This window comes from Manis pentadactyla, chromosome 5 (genome assembly GCF_030020395.1).
Source record: "Manis pentadactyla isolate mManPen7 chromosome 5, mManPen7.hap1, whole genome shotgun sequence".
Classification (NCBI taxonomy): Eukaryota; Metazoa; Chordata; class Mammalia; order Pholidota; family Manidae; genus Manis; species Manis pentadactyla.
The window spans coordinates 147,421,408-147,437,320 of NC_080023.1; the positions used below are offsets into that span (position 1 = coordinate 147,421,408).

At 52.8% G+C, this 15,913-nt stretch overlaps 1 protein-coding gene across 3 annotated transcripts; it reads right to left on the bottom strand.

The window, feature by feature from the left end:
- Positions 1-2,289: 2,289 nt before the first annotated feature.
- MAVS (mitochondrial antiviral signaling protein) lies at positions 2,290-14,873 on the bottom strand. Of its 3 annotated transcripts, none has more exons than XM_036885088.2 (8): positions 14,329-14,870; positions 12,200-12,369; positions 10,896-11,070; positions 9,498-9,670; positions 8,617-8,746; positions 8,092-8,223; positions 6,249-6,736; positions 2,290-5,308 (listed from the first exon to the last, which is right to left on the bottom strand). In XM_036885088.2, the coding sequence occupies exons 1-8, from the start codon at positions 14,429-14,431 to the stop codon at positions 4,880-4,882; spliced, it is 1,800 nt and encodes a 599-aa protein (XP_036740983.2). In that variant the 5' UTR covers positions 14,432-14,870; the 3' UTR covers positions 2,290-4,879. The 3 variants fall into 3 exon arrangements, with proteins under 3 accessions (XP_036740983.2, XP_036740985.2, XP_036740984.2); XM_036885090.2 differs by lacking the exon at positions 14,329-14,870 and adding an exon at positions 14,110-14,322; XM_036885089.2 differs by lacking the exon at positions 8,092-8,223 and having other exon boundaries at positions 14,329-14,873.
- Between the last annotated feature and the right edge of the window lie 1,040 nt (positions 14,874-15,913).

Below are 15,913 nucleotides of genomic sequence, written 5' to 3' on the forward strand. Positions count from 1 at the left end.
CCTCCGCTTTCTGAACCCCTCACTCTCTGACTTACCAAAGGAACCTGTGCAGAAATAGAATAGGGCAAGGCTGAACAAGACTGGCCATGAGTCCATAATTATGGAGGCTAAGTGATGGGCACAGGGGTGGGGGTGTCTTAGTCTATTTTTTCTTATATTCTACTCTTGTCAAAGTTTTCCACAATAAAAATTTTCTGAAAAGAAGCTACCATGATCCAAGGCCTGACAGGGTAAAGGGTATCTTCTTGATCTCTGACTAGAAATTTCCCTAAATCTGAGTGTACCCAGCAAGGGAAGTGGGGTGAGGTGGGGGGCTGGCACTGTCTGGCTTCAGTAAATCAAGAAGAGTCTGCAAGTGTTTTCCAGGGAGAGAGAAGCAGTAGTGTTTCTTGGGCTTTGAGAGAAATGTTTTAGCAGGAGAGGAGGTGAAAGGGATTGATAAGCCAATACCTTGACTACTGGTGAGTCTGAGTCCTCTTGCCCCACTCCAGTCTTTAATCCAAGGTGAAGTGTACTTTTCCAAGTCTCCACATATAGATGGCTGGGCCCTCCACTGTGAGTAGAGGTCTTGGGCTCTGGCCTCCACATGATCTAGCTGCCTGGTCTCCCTTCTGCATGCATCCCCCTGCAGCTGAAAGCCACACTCCACATTCAGGACTCCTGAGATCTGAAATCTTATCAACTACCCCAGGGCCTCTCCTGGCCATAGGCCTTAATACACTGGCCAGCTCCCAACACTGCTTGAAGGGGGCCTTTTAGAAACCTTCAGGTTGAACACAAAGAAATAAAAGGCATCCAGATTGGCAAGGAAGAAGTTAAACTGTCCCTGTTTGCAGATAACATGATATTGTACATAAACCCTAAATAATCCACTCCAAAACTACTAGAACTAATATCTGAATTCAAAGTTGCAGGATACAAAATTAATGTGCGGAAATCTGTGGCATTCCTAGATACTAACAATGAACTAGCAGAAAGAGAAATCAGAAAAAAAATTCCATTCACAGTTGCATCAAAAAGAATAAAATACCTAGGAATAAACCTAACCAAGGAAGTGAAAGACCTATACTCTGAAAACTACAAGACTCTCATGAGAAAAATTAAAGATACCAATAAATGGAAACACATCCCTTGCTCATGGATAGGAAGAATTAATATTGTCAAAATGGCCATCCAGCCTAAAGCAATCTACAGATTCAATGCAATTCTTATCAAAATACCAAAAGCATTCTTCAATGAACTAGAGAAAATCTAAAATTCATATGGAATCAGAAAAGACCCCGAATAGCCAAAGCATTCCTGAGAAGGAAGAATAAAGCTGGGGGGATTATGCTCCCCAACTTCAAGCTCTACTACAAAGCCACAGTAATCAAGACAATTTGGTACTGGCACAAGAACAAACCCATAGACCAATGGAGCAGACTAGAGAGCCCTGATATAAACCCAACCATATATGGTCAATTAATATATGATAAAGGAGCCATGGACATACAGTGGGGAAATGACAGCCTCTTCAACAGCTGGTGTTGGCAAAACTGGACAGCTACGTGCAAGAGAATGAAACTGGATTATTGTCTATCCCTATACACAAAAGTAAACTCGAAATGGATCAAAGACCTGAATGCAAGTCATGAAAACATAAAACTCTTAGAAGACAACATAGGCAAAAATCTCCTGAATATAAGCATGAGCAACTTCTTCCTGAACGCATCTCCTTGAGCAAGGGAAACACAAGCAAAAATTACCTCATGGGACTACATCAAACTAAAAAGTTTCTGTACAGTAAAGGACACCATCAACAGAACAAAAAGGTATCCTACAGTATGGGAGAATATATTTGTAAATGACATATCCGACAAGAGGTTAACATCCAAAATATATAAAGAACTCACATGCCTCAACACCCAAAAAGCAAATAACCTGATCAGAATATGGGCAGAGGATATGAAGAGACAGTTCTCCAAAGAAGAAATTCAGATGGCCAACAGACACATGACAAGATGCTCCACATCACTTATCATCAGGGAAATGCAAATTAAAACCACAGTGAGATATCACTTCACACCAGTAAGGATGGCCAGCATCGAAAAGACTAAGAACAACAAATGCTAGTGAGGATGTGGAGAAAGGGGAACCCTCCTACGCTGCTGGTGGGAATGTAAGGTAGTTCAGCCATTATGGAAAGCAATATGGAGGTTCCCCAAAAAACTAAAAATAGAAATACCATTTGACCTGGGAATCCCACTCCTTGGAATTTACCCAAAGAATACAACTTCTCAGACTCAAAAAGACATATGCACCCCTATGTTTATTGCAGCACTATGTACAATAGCCAAGATATGGAAGCAACCTAAGTGTCCATCAGTAGCTGAATGGATAAAGATGTGGTACATATACACAATGGAATACTATTCAGCCACCATTTGCAACACCATGGATGGAGCTGGAGGATATTATGCTCAGTGAAATAAGCCAGGTGGAGAAAGACAAGTGCCAAATGATTTCCCTCACTTGTGGAGTATAACAATGAACAAAACTGAAGGAACAAAATAGCAGCAGACTCAGAGACTCCAAGAAGGGACTAGTGGTTACCAAAGGGGAGGGGTGTGGGAGGGCAGGTGGAGGGAGGGAGGGAGAAGGGGATGGAGGGGTATTATGTTTAGTACACATGGTTGGGGGGGTCACGGGGAAAACAGTGTAGCACAGAGAAGGCAAATAGTGAATCTGTGGCGTCTTGCTGCACTGATGGACAGTGACTGCATTGGGGTATGGGTGGGAGGACTTGATAATATGGATAAATGTAGTAACCACAATGTTTTTTCATGTGAAACCTTTGTAAGAGTATATATCAATACCCTAATAAAAATTTTAAATAAAAAAAGAAGACTTCAGGCTAGCAAGAGCCAAAACAGGCATGCTGTTCAATACAGGCCAGGTCAGGCTTGTAGCCAGCATAAGTGCCAGATAGGTCCCTGAATGCTTCCTACATACCTTACCCAAAGGTGTGTCCCCATGGCTGGTCACTGTACTTGAAATTCTACCATTTAAGTAGCATTCTTTGGGGCTATACATTGCTTTCTTGACATACTTGTTTTCAAAGCTGCCCTGGTAAGGTGACACATTAAAACTAGTACCTGTGTACAAACTGTTCACTGACAAGGGTGACTGGGAAGGAGGGGGTAGCACAAAGCGCTGGTTAAGAGCAAGGATGACAAAAAGTGATACAGACAGCTTGGGTAGGGGCCACTCCTGACTTCAGGGTGCAGGTGGCTGGGTCCCAAGTGAAGGATCAAGAGAAGTTCAGATGTAAAGGTCATTAAAGGTAGAGGTCACAGAAGTCCCCCATGGTAGTGCAAAGAAAGGCTTTGGCAGCCAAAGCAGGTGCAGAACCATCTCCACCCTCCATGGTCCCCCCAGGGCTCTAATTCCTCTCCCTTGCAGAGCCCTGAGGCTCTGTGCCTGCCCCTTGTCTAGTGATGCGGCCTGAAAAGAACCCACAAGGATACGGGCAATGGATCTGGCTGCTGGGTAGCACCCCAGCCCCCATCCCACACAGCTGCCCCAGTAGACATGCCTCCCTCCCCACTGCCCAACAGTTCCCTGATGCACAAGATAAAGGGATAATCTAAAGGGGTGAGAGGAGTCCATAGGGTCTGAGTGTGCCTCTGAAGGGGCAGCCAAGTGCTCCAGCCTCTCCACATTAGAGTAGTAAATAACATGTATCCAACCTTTAGAAATGCCAAGAACCATTCTAAGATTTAGTCAGATAAACTCATTTAATCCTCACAACACTAGGGGACATAGATATAAAACTGTACTATTCTTCCCCACTTTAGAGCTGAGAAAACCAGCACAAAGAGGTTAATTGTGCAAAAGCGCAGAGCTTGTGAGAAGCAGAGCAGGGTGTAGGCCTGGGCTGCCCTACACTGCAGACCCACACCCTTACCCACTGGGCACTCAGCCCTCATGCCGTCATCTCTACCAGACCAGGCAGGGCAGAGGTGGGAGAAGCATTTAGTGGCCACCAGCTCTGGACCAGGCACTTGACAAACACTTGTGTTCTCAGAACCCAGTGAGGATGAACCATGAACACTCACTGTCCATGTGGGGAAGCAAGAGCAGAGGTCTGACCATCTGCCAAGGCCACACAGCCCAGGAAGGGGTGGAGCTGAAATCCAAATCTAGGTCTGAGCTCTGCCCCTGCAGGTGCCCCCACCAAAACCTGCCAGCCCCTGGAGGTGAGCAGATTGGAGACCAGGAGGAAGGGAAAGGAGAAGGGGGAGAGGAGGCTGGAGAGGAGCTCTTAAGGTGGTCCTCAGGCCTACCAGGCACTTGAGGTTTCCCAGGGGTCCAGGGGAACCTCTGGATATCCCACACTCCCTCCCTGGCAGGGAAGCGGGGGGACCCCAGGGGTGAGGGACTGGCCAGAGCCACCCTGACGCTTCTGGGGCAAGGGCAACCACTGGGCTCTAGGGGGCTGGACTGAGGTCCTGTGGGGTCCCCTATTACGCACAACTGCTGCCAGCTGCCATGCACCAAGATGTTGCCACTCCCTGCGCTCTCGAGCAGCACCTCTTGATCTGTGGACTTGGGCAAACCGGGATAGGGCTTGGACAGGGCGCCACCTCAAAAGGACATGGGCAACACCCACTGGCAGGTGGGTGAGGTCCGCGCAGACAGCCGAGACTGGTGCGGGAGCCCAGGAGCATGAGCGGGGATGGAATTACTGCCTCCCGTGCTCAGTTCCACGGCGGCGCGGCCTCCTCTCTCACCAGCCCCCATCAGCCCCAGGCGCAGGGACAGCATGGCTCTGAGACTGCGATGCCGGTCAGACGTTCCTCGGGGGAGGGAGGAGACGCGGCGGAGCGGCGCCGGTGCCTCACTGGAGCAGGCGTCGTCGGTACAGCACGGCCAGGAACGTGGCCAGGAGAGCCCCCGCCGCGGCCACCCCGAGCCACTGCGCCCAGGGGACAGTGCCCACGCCCAGCTGCTCCTCCGCTGCCGGGGCCTGTGCGGCGGCGCGCGGCCCAGGGCTGTCCTCCAGGGTCTGTGCGTTGGGACCCTCAGCCACATGGATGCTAAAGGTATGCATAGACTCGTACTCGTTCTCCTCCGGGGCGTTGTCAGACCCCGGGCCCAAAGAGTCGCGACTGATGGCGAGGTCCGCGGAGCAGCCCGAGAACGGCTGGCTGACCATGTGGGAAGCCAGCACGCCGGGCTTGCTCAGCTCAGGCTCTGAGCCCCAGTGATGTGGGCCGCCTCCAGCCGTGGTCCCAGAGGGCGAGGGGGAGGGGGACGCTGGAGTCTTCTGGGAAAGGAAGGAGGAAAACTTGGGATGGCAGAGGGACAAGCCAGATTGGATGGCCCCATTCCCAAGCCAGGGCATGAACTAGCACCCCACCCCCAATTCCCACCCATAGTGCTGGTGAGGCCACCCTTTCTTGGGGACTCAACGTACTGATGGGGCAGGAGGGCAGTGGGGGAGGAGGGGACCAAGGCCCTGCGGCAGCACCAGTGACCTCCTCCAGGGCAGCCCTCCGCCTCCTCACTGGCCTGCCTATGAGCTCTCCCCTACCCTCTCCACCCACTCAGAGCCTTTGGTGGTGTGTGGCTCCATCCGACTTCAACATTCTGCCTGGGCTCCAGGGCCATGGAGCAGCTAATAGGCCAGAGGCCTGGTCATGAGCCCACAGGGCCCCACCAACTTGGTCCCTCAAGGCAGATAGCAGCAGCGGGGTCAGACATGCAGGCATGGAAGGGGCAGCAGTCGGGGGCTGGCGGGAGGGGGTGGGGGCAGCAGGGTCAGAGTGGCTGCCCCCTGCTGGATAAGCTGGGACTGACTGAATACCTGGGTCATGGAGGGGCAGGCCAGCTATCCTGGTGGTGAAAAGCAAGGCACTGAGGCAGACAGGCCACTCTGCTCTATCCCTCACTGTTTCATCAGCAGCAAAATGGCACTGCTAAGCTTTACAGGGAATCTGAGCTCTGAATTGTGACTTAATGCATGTGACCAGTGGGGGTGGCCCACCATGCCCGACCCTCCTGGCATCCACACTAAGAGCTGTAATGATTATTATTACTCTAAAGGATATGGTGTGGGGTATGGATGAGGGTAGGTCTCAGCTGTCCCTACACCCTCAAAAATAAGGCCTGGACTAGTCCAGACCAGAGACAAAATGGAGGCTGGAAAGGATGCAAGGACAGAGCTGGGGGCAGGGGCCTGGACCACTGCAAGGAGCAGGGCTCACCTCCACAGGTCTGTCTGTGCTCCTCTTGGTGGGCACTGTGTTGGCAGGCACCTGGCTGGGCACCATGTTTGCAGGCATCCTGTGGTCAGTAGGCACTTTGGGTGGTGCTGTGCCAGCACGTGTTGAGTTGATGGGCAATTTGGATGGCATTGGGTTGGTGGGTACATTAGCAGGCATTATACCAGGATGCTTTGAGCTTGTGGGCAACTTGGAAGGCACCAAGCTGTTACCCACTTTGGAGGGTGATGTGCTGGCGGTTATAGAGTTAGTGGGCGCCCCTGCCCCACTGGAGCAGATGGCAGCCTCACCCTGCTCATGGGCACCCCCTGCAAAGACCACGCCAGTGGAAGAGGAGGACGTGCCAGTGGATGGAACTGACACTGAGGGTCCAGGCAAGCGGCTTGGCCTGGGGGTGGAACGGGCCCGGGGCTGGAAGGAGACAGTCGGAGACACAGGCCCACGGGGTGATGGGAGGCTGGAGACCATGCCTGCAGGTGGAAAAACAAAGAGGACTGTTACCCTAAAATCACAGTCACCCTGAGATCAGGAGGCTGAGGAAGGGTCCCTCTGCCCCAGCTCAAGCCCCTACTGCATCCAGGCCTCCCAACCTCCTCCCCAGTGGGGAATCTCCACAGTTCCTTTGGTCACTGCTCCCAGGCCCCAAGACCCAGCAGGTGCAGGCACATTCTGGGTCCTGTCTATCCTCAGACCTTGACCTGTGGCCCCAGTCTGCGCTCCCTCAGGGTGAAATAACTCCTCCCTCTCACGGCACCCAGAAGCTTGAAGATGGTCATTAATTATTCTCTGCTTTTTCTTCTCCTGCCTGGGACACCCCCTTTCCTCCTGTGCCTGCCTTTGTCATTTCCTTAACCTGGTGGAATCCTGAATACTCCTCCCACTGCCACCCCACATCCGCCACCAGCAAAGCAATCCTGGACCAGGACAAAGGGCAGCAGGGTTGCTCCAGCAGGAGAGCTCCCGCCAGTCAGATGACACCAGGATCCCAGCCAGGCCCCAGTGTATGCAGATCTAGGAGGCCTAAGGGCTGAGTAGGGAGAGGGTGTGAAGGGACAAAGCCACCCCCAGGGGAAAAAGGGCATACACCTGGGGAAGCAGAAGGGAGTAGGTGGCGACATACAGACAGTTATATCAGGATTCCCCCACGGAGCTTTGAGAAAGCATGTGCCAGCCCCTACAGGCTAACAAAGACCTGGGGCGATTTTGATGCCTCCCTGCCAAATCTGCCACCTCAGAATTCATGGGACCTCTGTCCAGGCATGTAGTGAAATCTAGGTGTCCTTTGCTTCCCTGGTTCACAGTGGCATTTCCTGAAAGATGCTCCCTGGCAAGCTGACATCGCAAAGTATAAATGAGTGCTTGGAGCAGAGTTTGGGGGTGATGGTAGTACAGGGCATTCAGATGGCTTTTAGTCTTTAACTGCTACGTGCCCTGTGGCTGTCCCAGGGGCACCGAGGGCTGGTAGGGCACCAGCATCATGTGGAACCCAGTTTGGGAAAGAGCAGTGCAGAGAGATGCCAGCCTGGGAGATCAGAGCGGCAGCTCTGAATTCCTGACAGGAAGCACTGAGGTCTGGTGTGGGGGTCTGGGCCCTTGACTGACGACGACCATACTTCCTCTGGGGGCTGAAGTTTTAGTGGTTCACTGGGAGCTAGAGACCCCTGTGGGGGTAGGGCTCCCTTGCCAACAGCTGGCCCAGCCCTTCTGCATGCCCCCCGGGGCCTGGCAAGCCCCTACAGAGTCCATCTGATAGAAAGCAGAAGTGGCCCTCATTCTCTTCCCTACCTGCATGCATACCCTCTGCAATGTAGCTCTGTCCTCTTACCTAGGGATGGAGTCTGTCCCTGTTCTTCATTCTGGGCTGACCTTATGACTTGCTCTGGCCCACAGAATGAGGCAGGAGGAACACTGCCATTTTGAGCTTCTGCCCCAGGAGCCTTCTCAGAATTCTGTTCAGCTGCCATGAAAGGGTTTGTCTGCTGTTGGATGAGGAACTCATGGAAGCGAACCAAGGTACCCCAGCCAACAGCCATAAGCCAGGCTTTTATGCACACTGGTGTGTACACAGGAGGGAATTCAGACAAGATCCAAAGAACTACCCAGCTGAGCCAGCCCAAATTGCTGACCCACACAATCATGAGCTAAAAAATAGTCATATTTTAAGCTACTAAATTTAGGGACTGTTCGTTACATAACAAATGCTAATATGCCTGCTAAGAACTGGGTTGCTCCCTGGGGTGAACTCCCTTTATTCCCACCCTTGCCTCCAGTCCAAGGAAGAGGGGCAACTCTGATCTTCACCCACACTGGGAGGTCAGAAAGGCCCTGTAACTCCAGATTCCACACATACCTGCCGCCTGGGTATTACCCAGTTCTGTGTCCTGCTCCTGATGCCCACTGGAGGTCAGAGGACTGACAGCTGCCATGTCAGAGGTGGGCTCTAGGGGGCCACCAGGTATCTGTGGGGCTTTTGTTGAACTCTGCAACATGAAAAATTTTAAATTAGGCAGTTGCTTCTCCCAGGAGCTGGCAAAGGGCGGCTTGCACTCATGGGGCAGCTCCTTCCAGCCGCAGCCCATGTCATGGAGCCCAGAAACCAAAGAAGTCCTTGCCTCAGCTTCAGTAAGTGCCAGACCCTGTCTCAGGTGACTTTGAACCCACCTCATAGAAAACACACATACCCATGGGGTGTCCCTATTCATCTGTCTGGCTCTGTAGAAAGGTTGCCTCTCTAAAGCCACTGCACAGATCTCTTTCTTGGGCTCTAAGTCCATGGTTTGGTGTCTCCTAGATACCCCACTGCCCATTCATCTATCCAAATAGAATCAGTCATCTTTCCCTCAAACTTGACTTTACTAGCAATAATCATAGCTCCACCATCCCCTCCCCACCCCACCCCCTCCTGTCCTGCTCCCTCACTCCCCTCACCTGGACATTCCCTGGTCCCTTGACCCAACCCAACAGCTCAAATGGACCACTGCCACTGCAAAGACCTCCAAGTGTGACCTCACAGCTGGCTGATGAGAGGGTTGGGTCTGCCACAGGATAAAGCCCTGGTCTGCCATCCAGGAGCTGGTCTAGGGCAGATCCCCCTAGGGAACCCTGGAATTCTGAGCAGAGATCAGGAATGATTTGGGGGAGTCAAGAAAAAGCTTCTGGAAGGCTGGGTGGGCAGAAGTGGGTAGAGAGAAATACAAAAGCAGGGATGCAGGGTAGGTCAAGACAACACACCTCTCCCAGGGCCTCTGGTGGCTGGGTGTCTTGAACAGCGACCGGGAAACTTGGCTCCACCTCTCTGTAGCCATTGTGGGGGATGCTGGGGACCACAGCAGGAGTGGAGGGCCCTGGAACCTGAGCAGGAACTGACGGCGGCTCCAGAGGGGCTGGGGGGCAGTTCGGGGTCTCTGGAGAACAAAGATACAGTGACAACAAGGAGGAATCAGGAGAATCTCTTGACAGCAGGGGTCTGGGTGCTGTTGGACCCTCAGGTCCACGGTTACCAGGCCCACATCTCCAAGACCTGTCCTGATGTGGGACGCACTCCTCAGAGGAGACTAGCTTCATGGAGGGGAATGCAGGAGTGGGAGGGAGAGAGGAGTCAGGGACGACAAGGAGAGGCAGGAGGAGAGAGCAGGACGAGAGAGCATGAGGGCACCTCGTGGGCCTCTCACCACCCAGACTGGATCAGCAGTCACTATTTCTCTGTGCCCAGGCATTCTGGGACCCAGTGGCTTTCTCTTCCTCCTGGTAGGTGGCTGTCACCACTAACAGACCCTGACCTGCTGCTGCCTCCCCGGCCCCCCACTCTCTGCCCCACCTCCTGCCCCTGGCCCCACCACAGTTGTTTGCATTCAGGAGATTGCTGTTCATCTCCACAAATGAAGAGACACCCTTGGAAGGAGGGAAGGGAGGGAAGAGGAGAGAAAAGAAAGCAGGCAAACAAGGGGATGTTCTAAGGCTGCAAATCTGAGCAGGGTCTCAGGAGTTGTCACTAGACTGAAATATAAATAGGGTTGGCTTGTGTTTCTTCCTGTCTCAGCCCCTCAGACCTGACCTCACCAAACCCCCCCTCTGGGCACTTGGCCTGGCAGGAGAGCTGAGAGGGAGCTGAAGAGTGATGGGGCAGCTGGGGCAGGGACCTAGAAGGCTCCAGGGGGAGGGAGGAGAAGAGGGAAGAGGAAGGAAGGAACGCATGAAGGAGAAAGAGGAGACAGCGGAGGGAGGGGAGAGCAAGGGGAGTGGAGAGGAGAGGAGACAGGAGGAAGTGAGAAAAGAGCAGGAGGCAAAGGTGGCAGCCACAGAATTAGAGGAGGCACTGTTGGCTGAGCCCATGGGAGGCGCCAGCCCCAGCTAAGCACTCATCATGCCATCGCTGGAGGGTGCCCACCACAAACCTACAAGGTAGATATTGCCGTTAGCCCATTTCACAGAGGAGAAGACTGAGGCTCAGGGAAATCAGGGGACATGGCCAAAGGCCATGGCCACCTGGGATGTACACACAAGTTTGTTCACTGCCCAGGAGTGGCAGGAGGGAGGTGACAGAGAAAGGCAAGAGGCACAGAAGTTGGGGGAGAAGGAGAGTGGAGGCCTGGGGGACAGACAGGAGGAGGGCCAGGGCAGGAGGCTCACGGGGCAGGTTGCTTTGGTAGACATGGGCCACTTCATCAGCGAGACCAGTCATCTCACAGGCCCTCAGTGCCTTAATGAAGGACTCCACCCAGCTGTTGCGCCGTCGAAGGCTGTTGAAGAGGTCCAAGAGGGTGTCCTGGTTCCCAAAGCGCTCATAGGAAGCCCGCAATCGGTCCTGAAAGACACAGCCCACCACCTGCTCATGCCAGGTGGCCCTGGTCCCTCCCCACTTGGAAGGGACGGCAGCAGAGAGGCTCCGGGCAGCCATCCAAAACTGGATCAGAGCACAGAACCAGGCCAGGGTCTGAGCCGTTGTTTAAAGGCAGCTACCAAGAAGTAGGTTCTTGGTGTGTCCCAGTCTCCCCATTCAGAGCTGTGCATGAATTATCTTAATGCTATTACCCCTACTCACTGATGAGCAACCTGAGGCTTAGCAGAAATAAGGTAACAAAGATCCTACACCAGCCCTGGGCATGAGTCCCGACCCAGGAGGTCAAAGCCTTGCATTTCTACAGACCTAAGGCAAAAAGAGAGCCTTTGGATTAGCAAAGGAGGAAAGGGTGTGTAGGAAAAATAAGACTAAAGAAACAGGGCAAAGGAGCAAGAAGGCCAACTAAGAAACAGGGAGCATGAGCCAGGGCAAGATTGAAAACCTGGTGCAAGTCCACCCAAATTCCCACAGACAGGCAACCAGACAGCAGAAATGAAAATCCACAAGAGCATTTACTACAGAGCTAGGGACAAACCACAAAATACAAGAAAGGCCCAAATCCCATCAGCCACAGACTTGTGTGCCCCCAGCATCTGTTAGGAGGAAGCAGCGGAGAGCCCAGGGGTACTGATCTGAGAACAGCTAACTTGGGAGGGATCTGGCCCATGACGCTAGGGGCCCACAGCAAATTCTGGGGGAGTTAAGGAGGTCTGGCTCCCGTGAACTCTCAAAACTGGGCCCCGGGCTCCCTGCCAGGACAGCATCCCACGACAGGGGGAATGGAATCAAAACCGAGCAGGAACAACAAGAGAGAGGAAGAAAAATAAACGGTTCCAGTAAAAGTCTGGGAGGGAAGCGGAACCCGGAAATCCCAGCCAGCCAGAGCCGTATTTTTTAGCACTACACAAAAATGACACAAGAGGGAGCCCAGTGAGGCTGGAACCGCTCCTCGTTTTGAAAGTTAGAAAAATGTCAAGGACAGAAAGGAAGATAGAGAGGACAGAAAAGGAAGGAGTTGGGCCTGGCTTGGGTGAAACTCTGAACTCCACAGCCCTCTCCCCGGCCAGTGGCTGGCTGCCATGCCCTGGCTCACCTGGTCACTTGTTGTAAGGCAGGACAGGTAAGGCAGAATCTCCAGCACATGAATATGGCAAAAATTGCTGTGATGGCTGCGGATATATGCAAAAGTCTTTTCCTCAGCAAACGTCATCGCTGTCCAGGTTCTGAAGTGACAGAGGCTCTGGCCCGTGAAGGGTGAATGGTCTGAGAGGAAAAAAGGAATAAAACATCCCACATGGCAAGACTTGGGAGTGGGGTTGGACAAAAGGCAATTCTTTCTCCACTCTTGGGGATTTTTTTCTTTTTCCTGTAATCGTTATTCTCATTAAACATCCTATGTGATTACTGCCTGAGTCCCATAGGCCGTGAATGAATTTGCTTAAAAATGAGCTGATGACCAGAAAAAATCCAATCCAAGAGATCTAGGGCCCTGGTGGGTGATGTCTGCCTGGTGGGTGTTGGGGAAGGCTCTAGTTCTCCACTATCATCTGGGTGTGTACATGCCCCCAGCCACTGGCAGCAGGAGGGCTCCACCTAGAAGTGCTGTTTCTTTGACGGTATACTAGAGAAAAGCAGCAGCAGCCCAACATGATAACAATAGGATTGCCCTACTTGAAAGGTGAAGAAAATGAAGTCCCAAGAAACCAAGGGGCTTGCTAGTGAGTGGACGAACAGAACAGGCTGCAGCCCAAGAACTGCTGAGGCCGAGGTCCCATGGCCACATCTACCGGCCTCACAGTCATAGTCCCTAGGTTGCATGACTTGTTTTGCTAAGCACTAAGGGGCTACATCCCTGGTGGGGCAAGTGCTAATGACAGAAGTCAAGAGGTTCAGGGAGGTGGTGATGGTTTGGGGGTGGGGGGTTCTCTGAGCCATCAAGAGATGAACAAAGAACAATTCTGTGGATGCAAATGGCCCCTTTCCTGCTCCCCTCCCAAGGCTCCAGGGAGGAACCAGCAGAAGTCAGGTATTACCCTCTTCTGCACCCCAGCCTCAGCCCTTAAGGCACAGAGTGTGGGGGTATGATGTGGTCCAATCAGAAAGAAAGGAAGCCCATATGTGTTCAAAGTCATGGAGTGTCCACTATAGGCAGGCACATGCTTAATTTCTTTCACTGAGCCCCTGCCACAATCCCCTGAGAGAAGTGGTGCCATTGCAGCCGACCAGTGGCCCTGACAGGATTTGAACCCAGGTCTTGTTGCCTCACTGCAGTTCACAATACACCTTGCAGGGCACAGAGGCCCCTGCAGCAAGGGTGACTCACAGAGCCCTCTGCCTTCAAGCCCTTGGGAGGGGCCAAGGCCACTGCCTGGGTGAGGGGGTCGCCGGTTGAGGGTATGCCTGGAAAGATGCAACATTTAGTCCCTTCTCTCGTGAGACGGAAGTCTTCAAGAAGGGGCTGAGGACATTCTAACCCTGCCCTCCAGGGTAGCCGTGGTTCTCGGGTTGCTGACTGTCCCTTCCAAAGGTTTTTGAGATTCTACAGCAGCCGACGTTATGGGAAACGTCGTTTTTGTTTTTGTTTTTATTTTTATTTTTCATGTTTTCCTGGCACCTCCCTCCGGTCTCAGAGAAAATGGGCAAAGGGGTGTCGCAGACTGACGTTTGCAAGAGACTCTCCCACCGACTGCCCCAGAGGCCTATCAGGGCACTCGCAATTCCGGCTCAGATTCCAGGATTCCTGGACCGGACCCAGGTCCGCGGAGGGGGTGGGGGCTGGTATTCGGAGCAGGTGTCACCGAGAACTGTCAAGACTCAGGGAAGGGCGGCAGCTCTTGACCCCCATGCGCGGCCGCGGCCGCCAGAGGTTGGCGCACTCGCGCCAGGCTGCGCCCGGGGGTCACCCTGGGTCTGCGGGCCGCAGGAGGAGCTCAGCAGCCGGCACCCGCTCCTTCCGGCCCAACTTCCCAGCAGCACTGGGAGCAGACGCCCCGCGCCACTCACCTCCCGACCCCTCTGCGCAGGACACGGTGCGTGGAGCCCTCGCTGGCCCGCACCGCAGGTGCCTTCGGACCCTCTCTTCTCGAGCCCCGCGTGCCCCAGCCCCCAGGCGCCCTGCGTACTCCGAGTCTCACGCGGCTCCTTCCGCCGCGGGCCACCACCCCGAAAGGCGTCCGTGCTCCCTGTGCCCAGAGGACCGAGAGCCCGGGACAGCGACCTTACCTCCGGCAGTCGCGACCCCGTAACCTGCAGACAAACACCAGCCCACTGCCGGGAATGCTTCACAGCAGGGCGGGGACGGGGCGAGGCGGGGCCGAGCGGCCATTGGCCAGACCACCGGGACGGCGGCTGGAGGCCCTTGGCCTTGGTTTGGGGGCCTGGACTCGCTGGATCCGCTGTTGGGACAGATCTCGGTTCTTGCTGGGGCCCAAAAGAACAGATTATTTTCTTTCCTTGTTTGTCTCGAACAAGGAAATCCAGGGTCTGGCTAGAAACCAAAGGCCGACTTGGAGTCTGGGTCCCCGCACTTTCTAAGCGAAGAAATCCTTCCTCCTAACGAGTAATTCCAGGAATGAGGGTCTCTTCGTCATTTGCTCATGGGCACCGAAGGCTTGGCACATAGTGTGGGTGACACGCAAAGTTCACAAGGGTGCAAGTGCCCAGCCAGGTGACACACGTGCCAGGCCTGAGGAAGCAGAATGGGTGGCGAGCAGGTGGGTGCAAAGCAGGGGCGCCAAGGTTGGCTGGGTGTGGGCTGAGTGCTGTGTGGCAAAGGCCGTTCTGCAAAGGTCTGGGGCGGGACTTCCCCCACAGTGTTTGCTAACCACCTCCCGTTTCCTCTGTTGGGGCAGAAGCAAGGAAAAATTGAGCACCTACTGTGTTCCAGGTACAGGTTTACAGTCTTATACCTTAGAGCCCATTCAATACTCTCACAATAACCAGGTGGAGATTTATTTTTTCTGCTTTAAAAAGAGATGAAAAGATTTTGGGAAATGTTTGGCAGCTCTTGCTAAAGTTAAACATATGCCAAGAGTATCACCCAGCAACCATTCCTGGGTATGTGTCCACCTGGAAACATGCAGCACAAATTAATGTTCATTGTGGCTTTATTCCCAACAGGCAAACTTCTGAAACAACCCAAATGTGCATCAGCAGGAAAATGGAGGTAAAACACATGTGTGCACATCATTGAATAGTATACAGCAGTGAAAGAGAACAAACTACTGATGTATATACATGGGTGAATCTCACCAGGATGAATAGGCACTGTGGCAAACCAAGCTAAGCACAAAGAGTACATGCTGTCTGTTCCGTCACAAAGTAAGGTCAGGTTCAAAAACAGGCAAAAACTCATCTACATAAATAGAAATCATATCATTGGTTACCCCTGGGAAGTGTTGAGGGATAGGGTACAAGGGAGTCTTCTGGAGGAATGGAAATGTTCTGTATCTTGATGTAAGTGGTGTGTCCATAGCTTGCACATACATAAAAATGCATCAGCTGTTCACTTAAGACTGTTACATGTTATGCTACAACTTAAAAAAGTAACCTTTACACTTACAAAATGTTAATATCACACTTCAACTTAACTAACTGTAAGAAAGCCAGCTCTGCCTTGTTTAGCCAAGACAGGGTAAATATTGACTGACTGAAGAATTACTCCTGCCTGCTACAAATCCAGTGACCTCCTATCTAATGCCTGCAGGAATAACATTGGGAGTCTTGGTTACTGGCTTCCAAATGCAGCTGTCATCTTGTCTTTGATGGACCTTTCAGGGCATTTAAAAAATACAGCTTCTCAAAAACA